Below are 14,407 nucleotides of genomic sequence, written 5' to 3'. Positions count from 1 at the left end.
ATTTTGTATTGTGTTTTTCATTCTTTTTTGCGGTTTGCATGATTTGTTCTTTTTTTAGACGTATTGGGGGTTTGATGTTTTTCTTTAAATGGGTTCCCTAGTTTTCTTTGTTTCATGGCTGTCTGTGTGGAAGATGAATTTCAGGGTTGAATACTGTATACATGCTTCGATAATAAATGTACTTTGAAATTTTTCCTGCAGTGCATTGCATGTCCCCAAACATCCCATAAACATCAACATAACTCAGATGGGGCAAATGGTCTGATGTTTATGCTCCACTTGCCTTGTCCTATTTCCCTTTAAAACAAATTTTAGCATATCCAAATATTCCTTTCTTCCAAATGTGTTGAAAGCTTTTTTTTTGCAAATTGATTTTCTTATCTACTCCTTGTGAAAGCAAATTCCACATTCTGATCACTCTTTGAGTGATGAAGATTCAGCCTCCCTACGAGCAAAAATATGTCCAGGTCAATGTTCCAGTAGATCTTTCTGGAATCGGGGGAAAATGCTTTTTTATTGAGAAAACTGAGCCCCAAATTTTAAACATATCCTCAATCCTGGCCCAATCCAATGAATCCTTTTTACTCTGCTAATCCTGGTACTGTATCTAGATTTCTCAGAATTTCATCACCCCTACATACGCCAAGGTTCTAACGTCCACCATTTCCTCCCCGACTCTGCCTCTCCACTCCTTTATCTTCTATTAGATTTCTCCTTAAAATCTACATCCCTAGCCGAACTTTTAGTCATCCGCTATAATAACGTGGCCTGGATGTGTTCTTTGTTTGGTAATTGCTTAAGTTTTGCTATATGTTAGTGGTAGGCATGACACCACCATGCAGGGGTAACACAGCGGGACAGCTGCTGCCTTGTGGTTTCAACAGCCTGGGTTCGATTGTGACTTGCAGTGCTGTCTGTGTGGAGTTTTCTCTCTGCCCTCCAGTTTTCTCCCACCTTCCAGGGACACACACGTTGATAAGTTAATTGGCCACTGTAAATGGCCCCCCGTGTGGAGGTGAGCGTTTGGAATTGGGGAGGAGTTAATGGAATGTGGAAGTGTGTGGGTGGGGGGTGGGGAATAAAATGGGATTAGCATAAACGTGTGCTTGGTCGTTGGTGCAGATTCAGTGAGGCAAAGGGCTTGGTTCTGTGCTGCATGGATCACTGATTCTATGAGGTGCTTTTGAAACGGATGCCGTTTGCTTTATTATTTCTCTGGATCTGAAAGTGTCAATGAATCATTCTGATAGCTGTTCCAACACGTCGGCCCACGGCCTCCTCCTGTGCCAAGGTGAGGCCACCCTCAAGGTGGAGGAGCAACACCTTATATTCCACCTGGGTGGCCACCAACCTGATGGCATGAATATCAATTTCTCTTTCTGGTTTAAAAAAAAATGTTTCCCTAGCCCTCCCCTCTTCTATTCCTCACGTGCCTATACCCTCTTCCTTCCCTTTCTCCTATAGTCCACTTTCCTCTCCTATCAGATTCCTTCTTATCTAACCTTTCACCTTTCCTATCCACCTGGCTTCACCTATCACCTTCTAACTATCCTCCCTCCCCCTTACCCACCCCACCTTTCTCTTCTGCTGTCTTCCCTCTTCTTTTCCAGTCCCAAAGAAGGGTCTCGACTTGAATCGTTGACTGTTCATTTATTTCTGTAGATGCTGCCTGACCTGTTGAGTTCCTTCAGCATTTTGTGTTTACGTGTGTTGCCTTGGATTTCCAGTGCTTGCAGAATGTCTTGTGTTGACGATTAATTATTCAGCTAGTGCGGTGGTCCCCAACCACTGGGCCGCGGACCGGTACCGGGCCGCAAAGCATGTGCTACCGGGCCGCGAGGAAACGATACGAGTCAACTGCACCTTTCCTCATTCCCTGTCACGCACTGTTGAACTTGAACACAGGGTTGCCAACTGTCCCGTATTTGCCGGGACATCCCGTATATTGGGCTAAATTGGTTTGTCCCATGCGGGACCGCCCTTGTCCCGTATTTACCCTGCTAAGGTAGAGCGTTCCTATGAAACCTTTTGTGCCAAAATGGCGTGAAGTGAAGAAGCAATTACCATTAATTTATATGGGCAAAATTTTTGAGCGTTCCCAGACCCAAAAAATAACCCAACAAATCATACCAAATAACACATAAAACTGAAAATAAATAACACTAACATATAGTAACAGCATAAATACACAGCCTATATAAAGTAGAAATAATGTATGTACAGTATAGTCAGGAAGATTAAGGCAAAACCAATTTGTGGGGGGAAAAAATCGGTACGTACACGCATGTGCACACACAAGGCTTCATGGTAGTCTTTCCTGGGGTAAAGAGTCCCGGGATTTGACTAACATCAAACTTGCTGGTGAACGCAGCAGGCCAGGCAGCATCTCTAGGAAGAGGTACAGTGGATGTTTCGGGCCGAGACCCTTCGTCAGGACTAGCCTTCTTTCAGTTAGTCCTGACGAAGGGTCTCGGCCCAAAACGTCGACTGTACCTCTTCCTAGAGATGCTGCCTGGCCTGCTGCGTTCACCAGCAACTTTGATGTGTGTTGCTTGAATTTGCAGCATCTGCAGAATTCCTCGTGTTTCCCGGATTTGACTGTTACTTTTGTCCCTTATTTGGGAGTGAGAAAGTTAGCAACCCCAACTATAAAAGACGTTGAGGTGAGTTTAACCCTACCTGAACACCTCCCCCCCGCCCCCCCACAACCCCGGTCGGCTGGTCCGCAAGAATATTGTTAATATTAAACCGGTCCGCGGTGCGAAAAGAAGGGTTGGGGACCCCTGAGCTAGTAGCAGCCAGGGACGGTTTTAGTTTCGGGCCAGCTACGGGAATCAGAAACATGCGATTTGCGAGGTGTCCATGCAGCTTGCACGTAGGGCCGTTTCTTCACGCCTTAACAGCAGCATCGTGTCTTCCCACCCCCCCCCCCCCAATGCAGACCAGGAAGAGGTTCAAGCCTGCACATCGACGTCCATGAGGGTGTGTCAATGTCGCAGCGGCTTCCACTGCATCGATCCCTCTGGCAAAACATGTAACCAGTGCCGGAAACATACGGAATGCAAGGAGGGCCATGGTGTCATTGAGAAAGGTATGATCAGATCCCTTTTTTTTGGGGGGAAGTTAATTGGGATTCTTGAAGGTTGGATGTTCCTGCAAAGTTGACCTTTGTGTTTGTGAATTCCAGGAACTGGAGATAGTGATGTGAAATGTGGACCATGTGCTCTTGGAACGTTCTCGGATAAAGTCTCTTCCACTGACCCGTGCAGACCCCACACTGTGTAAGTGGTTCCTTGTGTTAGAAGTTGAACTTACCTACCACGGCATGCATGGGCTCCTGAGAATTAGCTTCCGCTCCTCGTGGACACCGAGGTAACGAAAGATGCGTCGTGGGCTGGATAGAAGGCAAATCTCCTCCCGCACCAATACTCCCAGGACACGCAGCTTGGGTTAGATATTGAAAGAAAGGACACAGACGCATGCAGCAAACTGTTTGAGTGTGGGGAATACAGAAGAAGAAAAAAACACACAGAAAAAGGAATAGGCACACATAAAATACACGTAGGGCACATAAATTCTGCATTCCTACAAACCAAAAAAAATGCCTATGCATGGGGGAAAAATGGGCTCCACTTCAGACAAAGAGGCACACACAGAAGAATGAAGTAGTGGGTGAATTCAGTGATGTGCGTCTGTATTCACATCCGCGTACACTATCCACACACAGAGCCTCACAAACGCCATTAAGATCACAACTCATTCTTCCAATTTCAAGTAGGATCAACCTTCTTAAACTTCTCCACTCATCCTTGGAGAGAATCCAGTGAAACTTCTCTGAACTTCCACCATCACATGTAAGGCATCTAATAGAGACTATAACTTTATGGAGGGCTCCTTCACCATTGTCCAATAGAGTTACAGTAAAACTTCCCATCTGACATTTTCACCCCCTCTGAGTGAAGGCCAACATTCCATTTGCCTTCCTCATTACCTGTTGTGTTAGAAGGACACCCAGATCCCTCTGCAGCATTATTTAGTGTCTCTTCATTCAATCAATTTTTCTTTCATAAGTCGAGGGATAGAATTTAAGAGTCGTGAGGTAATGATGCAGCTCTATAAAACTCTGGTTAGGCCACACTTGGAGTACTGTGTCCAGTTCTGGTCGCCTCCCTATAGGAAGGATGTGGAAGCATTGGAAAGGGTACAGAGGAGATTTATCAGGATGCTGCCTGGTTTAGAGAGTATGCATTATGATCAGAGATTAAGGGAGCTAGGGCTTTACTCTTTGGAGAGAAGGAGGATGAGAGGAGACATGATAGAGGTATACAAGATATTAAAAGGAATAGATAGCGTGGATAGCCAGCGCCCCTTCCCCAGGGCACCATTGCTCAATACAAGAGGACATGGCTTTAAGGTAAGGGGTGGGAAGTTCAAGGGGGATATTAGAGGAAGGTTTTTTACTCAGAGAGTGGTTGGTGCGTGGAATGCACTGCCTGAGTCAGTGGTGGAGGCAGATACACTAGTGAAATTTAAGAGACTACTAGGCAGGTATATGGAGGAATTTAAGGTGGGGGGGCGGTTATATGGGAAGCAGGGTTTAAGGGTTGGCACAATAATGTGGGCCGAAGGGCCTGTACTGTGCTGTACTATTCTATATTCTATGTTCTTTTTCTACGAATTTCTCTATTGAAGTAATAACTTTGTGTCTCTTGCCAAATGCTTGTCAGCAAGCTTATTTAATTTTTTTTCAGACTCTGAGTTCTCTTCATACTTTGTATTCCAACCTGTCTTCAGGACATCAGCAAATTTGGCCACAATTCAGCTGGTCCCTTAAATCATTAATGTAGGTTGTTATCCATACTCTCGTACTGATCCCTGTGGCACCACTCTAATTGCAACTTATCGTGTGGAAAGATTATCCATTTATCTCAACTCTTCATTTTCTGTTGTTTATCTAATCTTTACCCATGCTAGTTTATACTCCAAAGTTCTTAACTTTTAAAAAAAAACTATCTGGAAATTCAAATATCTACTGAAACTCTTTTTATTCACCCTGTCTGCTGTGCCCTCAAAGTATCTTCAAAGTAACTAATCAAACATTATTTTCCTCCTATAAAATCAGACTGACTCTGTTCAACTGTCCTATAATTTTATGTCTGTCCTGTTAAGTTTTCCATAATTATTGATTCTAGCATTTTCCAAATGATAGATGTCAAGCAAATTTTCCCTTTTTCCTGCATTGGGGCAATTCTAAAAAGTTTTCTAGTCCATTGGGAGTTTTCCAAAAGCTGGTACACTTTGAAACATCACAATCAGGGCATCCTTTATCTCTGTAGTGGCTTTAAATGAAGACCCTAGGCATGAGCTCTGGCATTAGTGGATCTTCACGGCATAGCAAAATCAGAATCAGGTTTATTACCACTGACGTACTTTGTAAAATTTGTTGTTTTGTGGCAACAGTATGATTCAAGATGTTAAAAAATTATTGGAAGTTACAATAAAAACTAAAAGAAACAAATAGTGCAGGTGGATTAGTCAGGTAGAGTTCACGGGTCCACAGACAGTTCAGAAGCCCGAGAGCAGAGGAGAAGAAGCTGTTCCCAAAAGCGTCGTTGTAATTATAAGGAGCAGACATGTCCTGGATGGTGAGGGTCCTTAACGATGGATGCCGCTTTGAGGCCCCACCTTTTCAAGATGTCCTCGATGATGGGGAGGGTTGTGTTTGAGGTGGAGATGTCCGAGTCTACAACCCTCTGTAGCCTCTTCCGATCCAGTCCATCGGACCCTCCATAACAGGCGGTGATACGACGGGTCAGAACGCTGTAAGACCTAGGAGTAGAATTAGGCCTTTCCACCTATCTTGTTTATTGTCCACAAATGTGGCCACAAAGCCATCAATTTCAGTAGCCACACCAATGACCGATAATGTGAAAAGAAGCGGTCCCAACACCAACCCCTGCAGATCACCACTAGTCATCTGTAGCCAACCCTTTATCCCGCTCTTTCTCTTCTGCTAGCCATCCAATCTGGTATCTTTTCTGAAATGCCATAGGCATTGCTTAGCAGGCTCACGTGCAGCGCCTTGTTTAAAGGCCTTCTGAAAATCCAGCTAAACAACATCCACTCACTCTCCTTTGTCTATCCTGCCAGTTGTTTCCTCAGAGGTTTCTAACAGATTTATCAGATCTGATATCTCCTTAAGGAAACCATGCTGAACGCAGCCCGTCTTATCATAGGCCTCCAAGTGTCCCTAAACCTCATGTTTAAAAATGGACTCTAACATTTTGCCAACCACTGAAGTCAGCCTGACAGGTCTAAAATTTCCTGTTTCTTTCCCTTCCTCCCCTTCTCAGAGTAGAGTGACATTTGTGATTTTCCTGTTCTCTGGGACCATCCCAGAATCCAGTGATCCCTGAAATATCATTACTAATGCCCTAATGCCTGCACAGTATTTTCAGCAATCTCCTTTGGAACCCTGGGGTGTAGTCCATCTGGTCCAGATGACTTTTCTACTTTTAGACTTTTCAGCTTCCCGAGCACCTTCTGACACACACAAAATGCTGGAGGAACTCAGCAGCGTTTGTGGAAAACAGTACGGTTGACGTTTCGGGCCAAGACCCTTCATTAGGAGTGGGGAAAAAAAGATGAGAAGTCAGAATAAGAAGGTGGGGGAGGGGAGGAAGAAGTACAAAGTGGTAGGTGATCGGTGAAACCGGGAGAGGGGGAGAGGTGAAGTAAAGGGCTGGGAAGTTGACTGGTGAAAGCGATAAAGGGCTAGAAAAGGGGGAATCTGGTAGGAGAGGGTGGAATTCCATGGAAGAGAGGGAAGGGAGAGGAGCACCAGAGGGAGGTGACGGGTAGGTGAAGGGCAAAGGTGAGAGAGGGAAACGGGAATGGTGAAGGGGGGAGCAATATCACAAGTTTGAGAAATCGATGTTCATACCACCAGGTTGGAGGCTACCCAGATGGAATATAAAGTGTTGCTCCTCCAACCCGAGTGTGGCCTCATCACGGCAGTCGAGGAGGCCATGGACTGACATGTTGGAATGGGAATGGGAAGTAGAATTGAAATGGGTGGCCACTGGGAGATCCCGCTTTTTCTGTCCGACGGAGTGTAGGTGCTCGGCGATACAGTCTCCCAATCTACGTCGGGTCTCACCAATGCACACTGGAAGCTCCGGATATAGCAGATGACCCCAACAGACTTGCAGGTGAAATAATAATAGTGACTACACTCAAATCTACCCCTTGACACTTTCAAATTTCTGACATGCTGCGAGTCTCTTCCACTGTGAAGACTGATGCAAAATACTTATTCAGTTTGTCCTCCATTGTTTTATTTCCCATTACTACCTCACCAGCGGCATTTTCCAGTGGTCCGATGTCCACTCCAGTCTCCATTACTCTTTATACAACTGAATAAACTTTTCTTATCTTCTTTTATATTATTGGCTTGCTTACCTTAATATTTCATCCTTTATCTCCTTATTACGTTTTTAGTTGCCTTCTGTTGGCTTTTAAAAGTTTTCCCAATCCTCTAACTTCCCACTCTTTTTTCTAAATTATATGCCTTCTCTTTTGCTTTTATGTTGTCCTTGACTTCCCTTGTCATCCTCGCTTCAGAATGCTGCTGCTTCTTTGGGATGAACTGATCCAGTGTCTTCCAAATTAATCCCAGAAACTCCAGTTATTGCTGCTCCACTATCATCCCTATGAGTGTCCCCTTCCAACTGGCTTTGGCCAGCTCCTCTCTCGTGCCTCTAGTTAAATTTACATCCCATTTTAGCTTTTCCCTCTCTCCTGCTCTCCACAGTACATCTGCAGAAATTTGGTAGAGTCTTTGGTGACGTACCAAATTTCCTCAAACTCCTAATGCTGCTGGTGTGCCTCCTTCATGATTGTATCAATATATTGGGCCAGGGATAGTTCCTCTGACATGTCTACACCCAGGAACTTCAAATCGCTCACTCTTTCCACTGCTGCTCCCTCGATGAGTGCTGCTGTGTGTTTCTCAACTTCTCCTTCCCGAAGTCCACAATCAATTCCTTGGTCTTGCTGACATTGAGGGCATTTTATTTTTGTGGTGACACCTCTCAACCTGCTGATCTATTGTATCTCATTTCTATATACCTCCTCTCCACTGCCTGAGATCCTACCAACAACAGTGACATCATTGGGTAGTTTATAGATGACATTTGAGTTGTGCCTAGCCACGCAGTCGTGGGTGTAGAGAGAGTAGAGTATTCGGTTTAACATGCATCCTTGAGGTGAGCCGGCGTTGGTTGTCGGTGCGGAGGAGGTGTTATTTCTGATCTGGACTGACTGTGGTCTTCCGTTGAGGAAGTCAAAGATCCCGTTGCAGAGGGAGCTACAGAGGCCCAGGTTTTGAAGCAAGCTGATTAGCAGCAATGGTGTTGAAACACTGAGCTGTAGTCGATAAACAGGTGTCTGGTGTAGGTGTTGTGGGGCATCAGTAACATTACATCCGTTTGTGACAGTGGGCATAATACAGCGAGTCCAGCTCCTTGCTTAAGCAGGAGTTAACTCTAGGCATGCCTGACCTCTCGAAGGACGGCATACCATGGATGTGAGGGCTAGAAGGCTGTAGTCATTCGGGCAGCCCACCTGGCTCGTCTTGGGCGTTGGTATGATTAATGTTCTTTAGGCGTGGGGTGGGTGGGGGGGGGTCACATACGACTGCAACAGTGACGGGTTGAAGATGTCCGTGAACACTCCTGCCAGTTGGTTGGCACAGGTTTTCGGTACCCGGCCAGGTACATCTTGACGCATTTTGAGGGTTATCTCTCTGACGCCAGCCCTCAAGGGGAAGGTCACACGGTTGCCAGATGCTGTGCGGATTCGCACAGATGTAGCTTTAGTCTTCCTTTCACGGTGTGCTTAAAAAGTGATAACGAGTGCCTGATTACAACCCTTTCTTTCCTTAATCTTTTTATTGATTTAAAAGGAGCATAAATACAATCAAGAGGAGAATTATCTCAAATATACTTATCAGTAACAATATAAACCGAGATTAAGATAGACATTGTCAAAATCATAGATATTGTTGACCTAGTATAAAATATATAATAAAAAAATAAAAATAGCAATTCTCCTCTTATCAGTTTATGAAGAGAAAGGAAAAAAACATTGGGTTTTAAATGAAAAGGGTAAAAAAAACTACACTATAGAAAAAAACACACAAAAAAAAGGTCCATTTTGAGGATACAACCAAAAAAAAAGAAAAAAAGACTTTCTGATCAAATCTAAAACTTCGGGGAAAAAAAATTGAAAGAGTAATAAATCAAATTAAATGAAAATATTGGATAAAAGGTCGCCAGATTTGCTCAAATTTAAAGGATGTGTCAAATGTCCGACTTCTTATTTTCTCTCAACTTAAACAGGACATAATGGAGGAGAGCCAATAAAAGAGCGTAGGTAGATTAGGATTGCCACCCACCAACTGCCTCCATCATTGGATCGGCGTTCTGAATTGTACAACAGCACCTGGAAGAAACTGAGGCACAGAATGCGCAGAGGGCTGAGGATCTTCAAGCCCATTATCGAAAGGGGCGCTCAGACAGGGTCCTCAGAGGTTGAACTTTTAGATCAGAAACACCAGGTTGGAACCAAGATGGTGGTTGGGGAATGTTGTAGGATATAGTTGTCTACAGCATATGGACAGGCCCTTTAGCCCACAATGGCTGAAATCTAGATCTGCTATCTGGGAGCCACACTGGGAGCAGTGGACTCTGGGTTTGGAAACCACACAATGTTGTGATACGTTTAGGAGTTTGTTAAAGCTATTGATTTCCCACCAGCTGCTTTCAGCTGATGGCCCAGTCTTTAAGATCATAAGAGGTGGGAGCAGAGTTAGGCTATTTGACCCATCGGGTCTGCTCTGCCATTTCGTCGTGGCTGATCCAATTTCTCTCTCAACCCCATTCTCCTGCCTTTTCCCCGTAACCTTTCATGCCCTGACTAACCAAGAACCTATCAACCTCCATCTTAAATACACCCAATGACCTGGACTCCACAGCTACCTGTGGCAATGAATTCCACAGATTCGCCATCCTCTGGCTAAAGAAATCCCTCCTCATCTCTTTTCTAAATGGATATCCCTCAATTCTGAAGCTGGGCCCTTTAGTCCTAGATCCCCCCTTCCCAAAAGGAAAAATCCTCTCCACATTCACTCTATCTAGCCCTTTCAACATTCAGTAGGTTTCAATGAGAATCTCTCTCTGGAATTTAGAAGAATGAGACTACAGGCCCAGAGCCATCATATGATAACCTTTTTGTTCCCAGAATCATTTCTGTGAACCTCCTCCAAGTAGCAGTTTAGCACAGGAACAGTTCCTTTGGCCCATGATGTCTGCGCTGACCGTGATGCTAAATTACGTTAATTCCATCTTTCCTGCACATGAACCACGCCCCGCCATTTCACGTCCGTTCATGTGCCTGCCTCAATGCCCCTTAGATACCATTATCATACCTGCTTCCAGCACTTGAAGAATTCACAATGTTTTCTTTCTTTTTAAATCTTTTTATTAGTTTTCCAAAATTATAAACAGAATAACAATATTGATACAGAGGTTGGAATAATCTTATTGTTGATAAGCATGTACAAAAAAGATTTCAAATAATACAAGTATAATAGACTTCCTAGCTCTTGATATAATTAATCATAGAGAAAAAAGAAAGAAAAAGAAAAAAATACAAAGAAAAACCCCCAAACAAACCAAAAAAAAACTAAATACTAAACCCAAAAAAAGAAAGCAAATGGAACAAAACAAGGCTAGATCATTATCTTACATCAAACATGTTCAGTAATGTCAACAACTCCGCTCCTCTATTCATATATTTTAAGTTAATAAGAAGGATTCGGAAAGGTCAAATTACATCATATGAAAATGTTGAATAAATGGTTTCCAAGTCTCTTCATATTTAACCGAAGGATCAAAAATATCACTTCTGATTTTTTTTCTAAATTTAAACATATATAGTCTGGGCCACAATGTTTTCTATGGTGCTTGCTTTTCAGGTGTGCAGAGAAGGGGAGAAAGACTTTACAGGAAGGAAGCAGTGTAGAAGACACAGAGTGCAGCAGGGAATTATTACCGGTTCTCCCTGTTCCAAAATCTACGATCCAGCCTTCTAGTCCGGCACAGGTACTGGCTCCCCACACTTGACATTGGTTGATATTGACACCACCACACCATGGCTCACTGTGCTGTGGGGTGATCCATTCCGTGTAAGAAGGTCTCACTACCTTGCTTTTTGTGCTTTGCCATGGCATAAGTATTGTTGTCTAATAACCTTGTTGCTTTGCTGAGCAGGTCACATATCAGACGAAGAAGGAAGAACCAACTGCGATTGTTTTTAAAATCAACCAGAAGGAAACATCTCTTCCTCGTCCCTGGGTGGCAGGTGAGTTTGAGAGTTCCTTTCTCTGTTCCTCAGTGCATGCCCTGCATTCCCACGCCCGGCCCAGTGTCCCAGCAGACTCTGTTCCCTGGGAGGGAAGGGGCCTCCATTTTGGGTTATCTACACCCCTGCACCCCTGTCCCCGGGCTACGGAAAGCTAGTTGGATCCTGTAGCCTCTGAGTTAGAAGCTACACCTTGGAGACATGTTTTCCTCCAGCCTTGGCTTTGTAGCCTTATGATTCTCCATCGTGGGTTTGCAAGCCTCTTCCCTTGGGGGGGGGGGGGGAGGGGAGGTGTTGTGACTCAGTAGCCTCTGTCCTGAGGCAATGGTGCAAGTCAGCCTAGCTCCCTCCCTGACTTCAATTTGTCTCAGTGTTAACATTAAATCTCCATCTCTTGTTTTCCAGTAATATGTGTCGCAACTTTTGTCCTGCTTGCCGTGGCAGTTGTGATAACAGTCTGTGTCATTTGCAAGAGGAAAGGTACCGTGAGATTAACTTCCTTGTAATTTGCTTTTTGGTGACTTGTTCAATGAGTCATCACGTTACCTTGTATTTCTGTATCTGCCCTGCCCCCTGGTGGCCACTCTGGCCTCTGCGAGTCTGAATGGATTATCCTGGCTTGCTCGAAGGTGGGGACTTCCCTTCTATTCTGCAAAACGTTCTGTTCAGCTGGGGCAGCTAATGTGGCAGCACAGCACCCACTGGAGAACCATGTGGTTCTCTGACAACATCTCCTCCCCTCACCCATTCCTGAGCTCTGTGACTACAGCCCCACTGCAAGGTCGACTCCCAATTCCCACGAACACCCGGAGACTTTAGCCTCTGGGAGACATGTCTGATAGATCACACCGGCTGTCATAATCCTGGGGACAAATCCACCAGTAATTTAATGTCAGGAGAAATTGGCCCTGGGAGTTTGACCCATGAAACCTCTTGGCATTGACTGCAACCCAAGCAAGGATGCCCTCTACAGATTCTCAGCTATTGCCCTTGTTCAGCTGAATGAATTACTATCCTTTATCTGCTGAACACTACTTGGAAGGGCTTTGGTTGAGGGACTTGAATGCCCTTTACCAGGAGTGACTTGGTAGCACTATCACTTACTGGGTCCTGCTGCCCAGTAGGATCTGTCGATGGAGAAAGGATAAACATTTTCAACCTTGATTCACCAATCTAGCTGCGTCACCAGTAATCGAACACTGCACAGCCCTTGTGGTGACAATGCCTTGTTTCCAAATGTGTGGCAAGGTAGATTCAGGTCAAACCTAGCAACATAAAGCTGGGCATGTGTGACTCTGTGGGCCATTTAGAGAATTGGAATCGTATTCCACCATCTTTCCCAGCACTTGGCTCCCTGCAATGGCCATCAAGCTGGAGGATTATTAGGTCGCTGACTCCACAAAGCCTTTTTGGTTCTCCCTTTGCCTGGGCTGCGTGTCGCTCTGTCAGGGTACAAGATGCTTGACACCGTCCAGGACAAGGCAGGTCACTCGATTGACAATTAGATGTTCGCTCTGTCCGTGCGAGTGCAAAATGTGCAGCCTCACCACCCAAAGCTGCAAGTCTACCATATAGAAGGACTGGAGCCTGACACATTTGCATGGTAACCCGCACCTGCAGCTCCCCCTTGAAGTTGTAACCATCCTCATTTGGGGGGAAAAGAAAAATTCCCCTTTTCTATGTTGCTAAAGTCCAGCAGCTCCAGAAATCTTGGGACTGCAGAAACTCGACAAAGTGACTCACCGCCCACAAGGGGAATTCACAATTGGTTTGCCAGTAACGGCAACCTCCTATTCAAGAACAAATAAATCATTTTTTTTTTAGATTATGAGGACACACAGTCCTCTTTTATTGTCATTTAGTAATGCATGCATTACTATATGACAATAAAAGAGGACTGCGTGCCCTCATAATCTTAAAAAAAAAGTCATTTGGGAATTGGGAGCATTCTGTTGTCTTTGTTTCTCCCTTCACCAACATGTGAGTTTAACCCTTGAGACCTCACTGTAATTCCTTCATTGAAATGTACCCAGCTGGGGCCCAACACTTTCTAGTCCAGGCGACTGGGGTTCAATTCCCACTGCTGCCTATAAAGAGTTTGTACATTCTCCCCGTGGTTTCCTCTCACAGTCCAAAATTGGTCATTGTAAATTGTCCCCTGATTAGGCTAGGGTTAAATGGGGGGGGGGGTGTTGCTGGGTGGCGAGGCTTAAAGGGCCTGTTCTATGCTATATCTCAATAAATAAATACAAATAAACAAACTCGTCCTACATTAACTCTTTCTTTTCATTGTTTCTTTCTTAGGAAGGAGGCCTGAACCAAAGACCGAAGTGGTAAGTGTTGCAGTTACCTGACCAAGCTGGAGGCATGGAGTCAGGGTGTCAGGGAAATACAGGGAGAAAGCCTTCACCCCACTGAGTCCACATTAGCCATTAACCCCTCGTTTACGCTAATCCGGCGTCAACTCCATTTTCTCCTTCCCACATTCTTATCCGCTCCACCCACCCCCCAACGTTCTATCATTCACATTGGAGGCAATTTGCTGAGGCCAGTTAACCTATCAGCCCCCACGTCTTTGGGATGTGGGTGGAAACCTGAGCACCCAGGGGAAACTCGCGCAGTAACCGCGAGAGCGCGTGTACACCGCACGGTCAAGATGGGATCTGGGTCTCCGCGAGACCACCGCTCTCCCAGGCATGTCGCTTGCTCCCCCCCTCACTGGAAGCAAAGTGCGCAGCTTCACTCTCTAAGATCGAGCGCCACGGGGGATGGGAAGTTGCAACCACCAGCCCCAATGGAACCTTGTTGCAATGCATTTCCCAGGGGTGGGAGCCAGAAAGTGGGTGTCAGCGGAACTGGAGGAAGGGCAGCACGCGCTGTGCAAACTGAATGGAAATTGTAACAATAGTGGATTAAAATAAACGTCACTGAGTGTGTGCCATTGCTTTCCTGGTGGGTGGTGGGGGAAGGAGGGGTGCTGATG

General features: G+C 45.1%; 1 protein-coding gene across 1 annotated transcript in view; it reads left to right on the top strand.

Annotated features, from left to right (window-relative positions):
• LOC140188661 (uncharacterized) overlaps positions 1 to 14,407 on the top strand; it is a 40,648-nt gene that overhangs the window by 22,596 nt on the left and 3,645 nt on the right. Inside the window, exons 4-9 of the mRNA XM_072245148.1 lie at positions 2,942 to 3,091; positions 3,188 to 3,281; positions 11,039 to 11,165; positions 11,334 to 11,424; positions 11,830 to 11,904; positions 13,729 to 13,757. Coding sequence (XP_072101249.1) covers positions 2,942 to 3,091; positions 3,188 to 3,281; positions 11,039 to 11,165; positions 11,334 to 11,424; positions 11,830 to 11,904; positions 13,729 to 13,757 — 566 coding nt within the window. The remainder of the gene's footprint in view (positions 1 to 2,941; positions 3,092 to 3,187; positions 3,282 to 11,038; positions 11,166 to 11,333; positions 11,425 to 11,829; positions 11,905 to 13,728; positions 13,758 to 14,407) is intronic.

The sequence above is a fragment of the Mobula birostris genome, chromosome 27 (genome assembly GCF_030028105.1).
Source record: "Mobula birostris isolate sMobBir1 chromosome 27, sMobBir1.hap1, whole genome shotgun sequence".
Taxonomy (NCBI): Eukaryota; Metazoa; Chordata; class Chondrichthyes; order Myliobatiformes; family Myliobatidae; genus Mobula; species Mobula birostris.
This window is presented reverse-complemented; position numbering and strand designations above follow the sequence as displayed.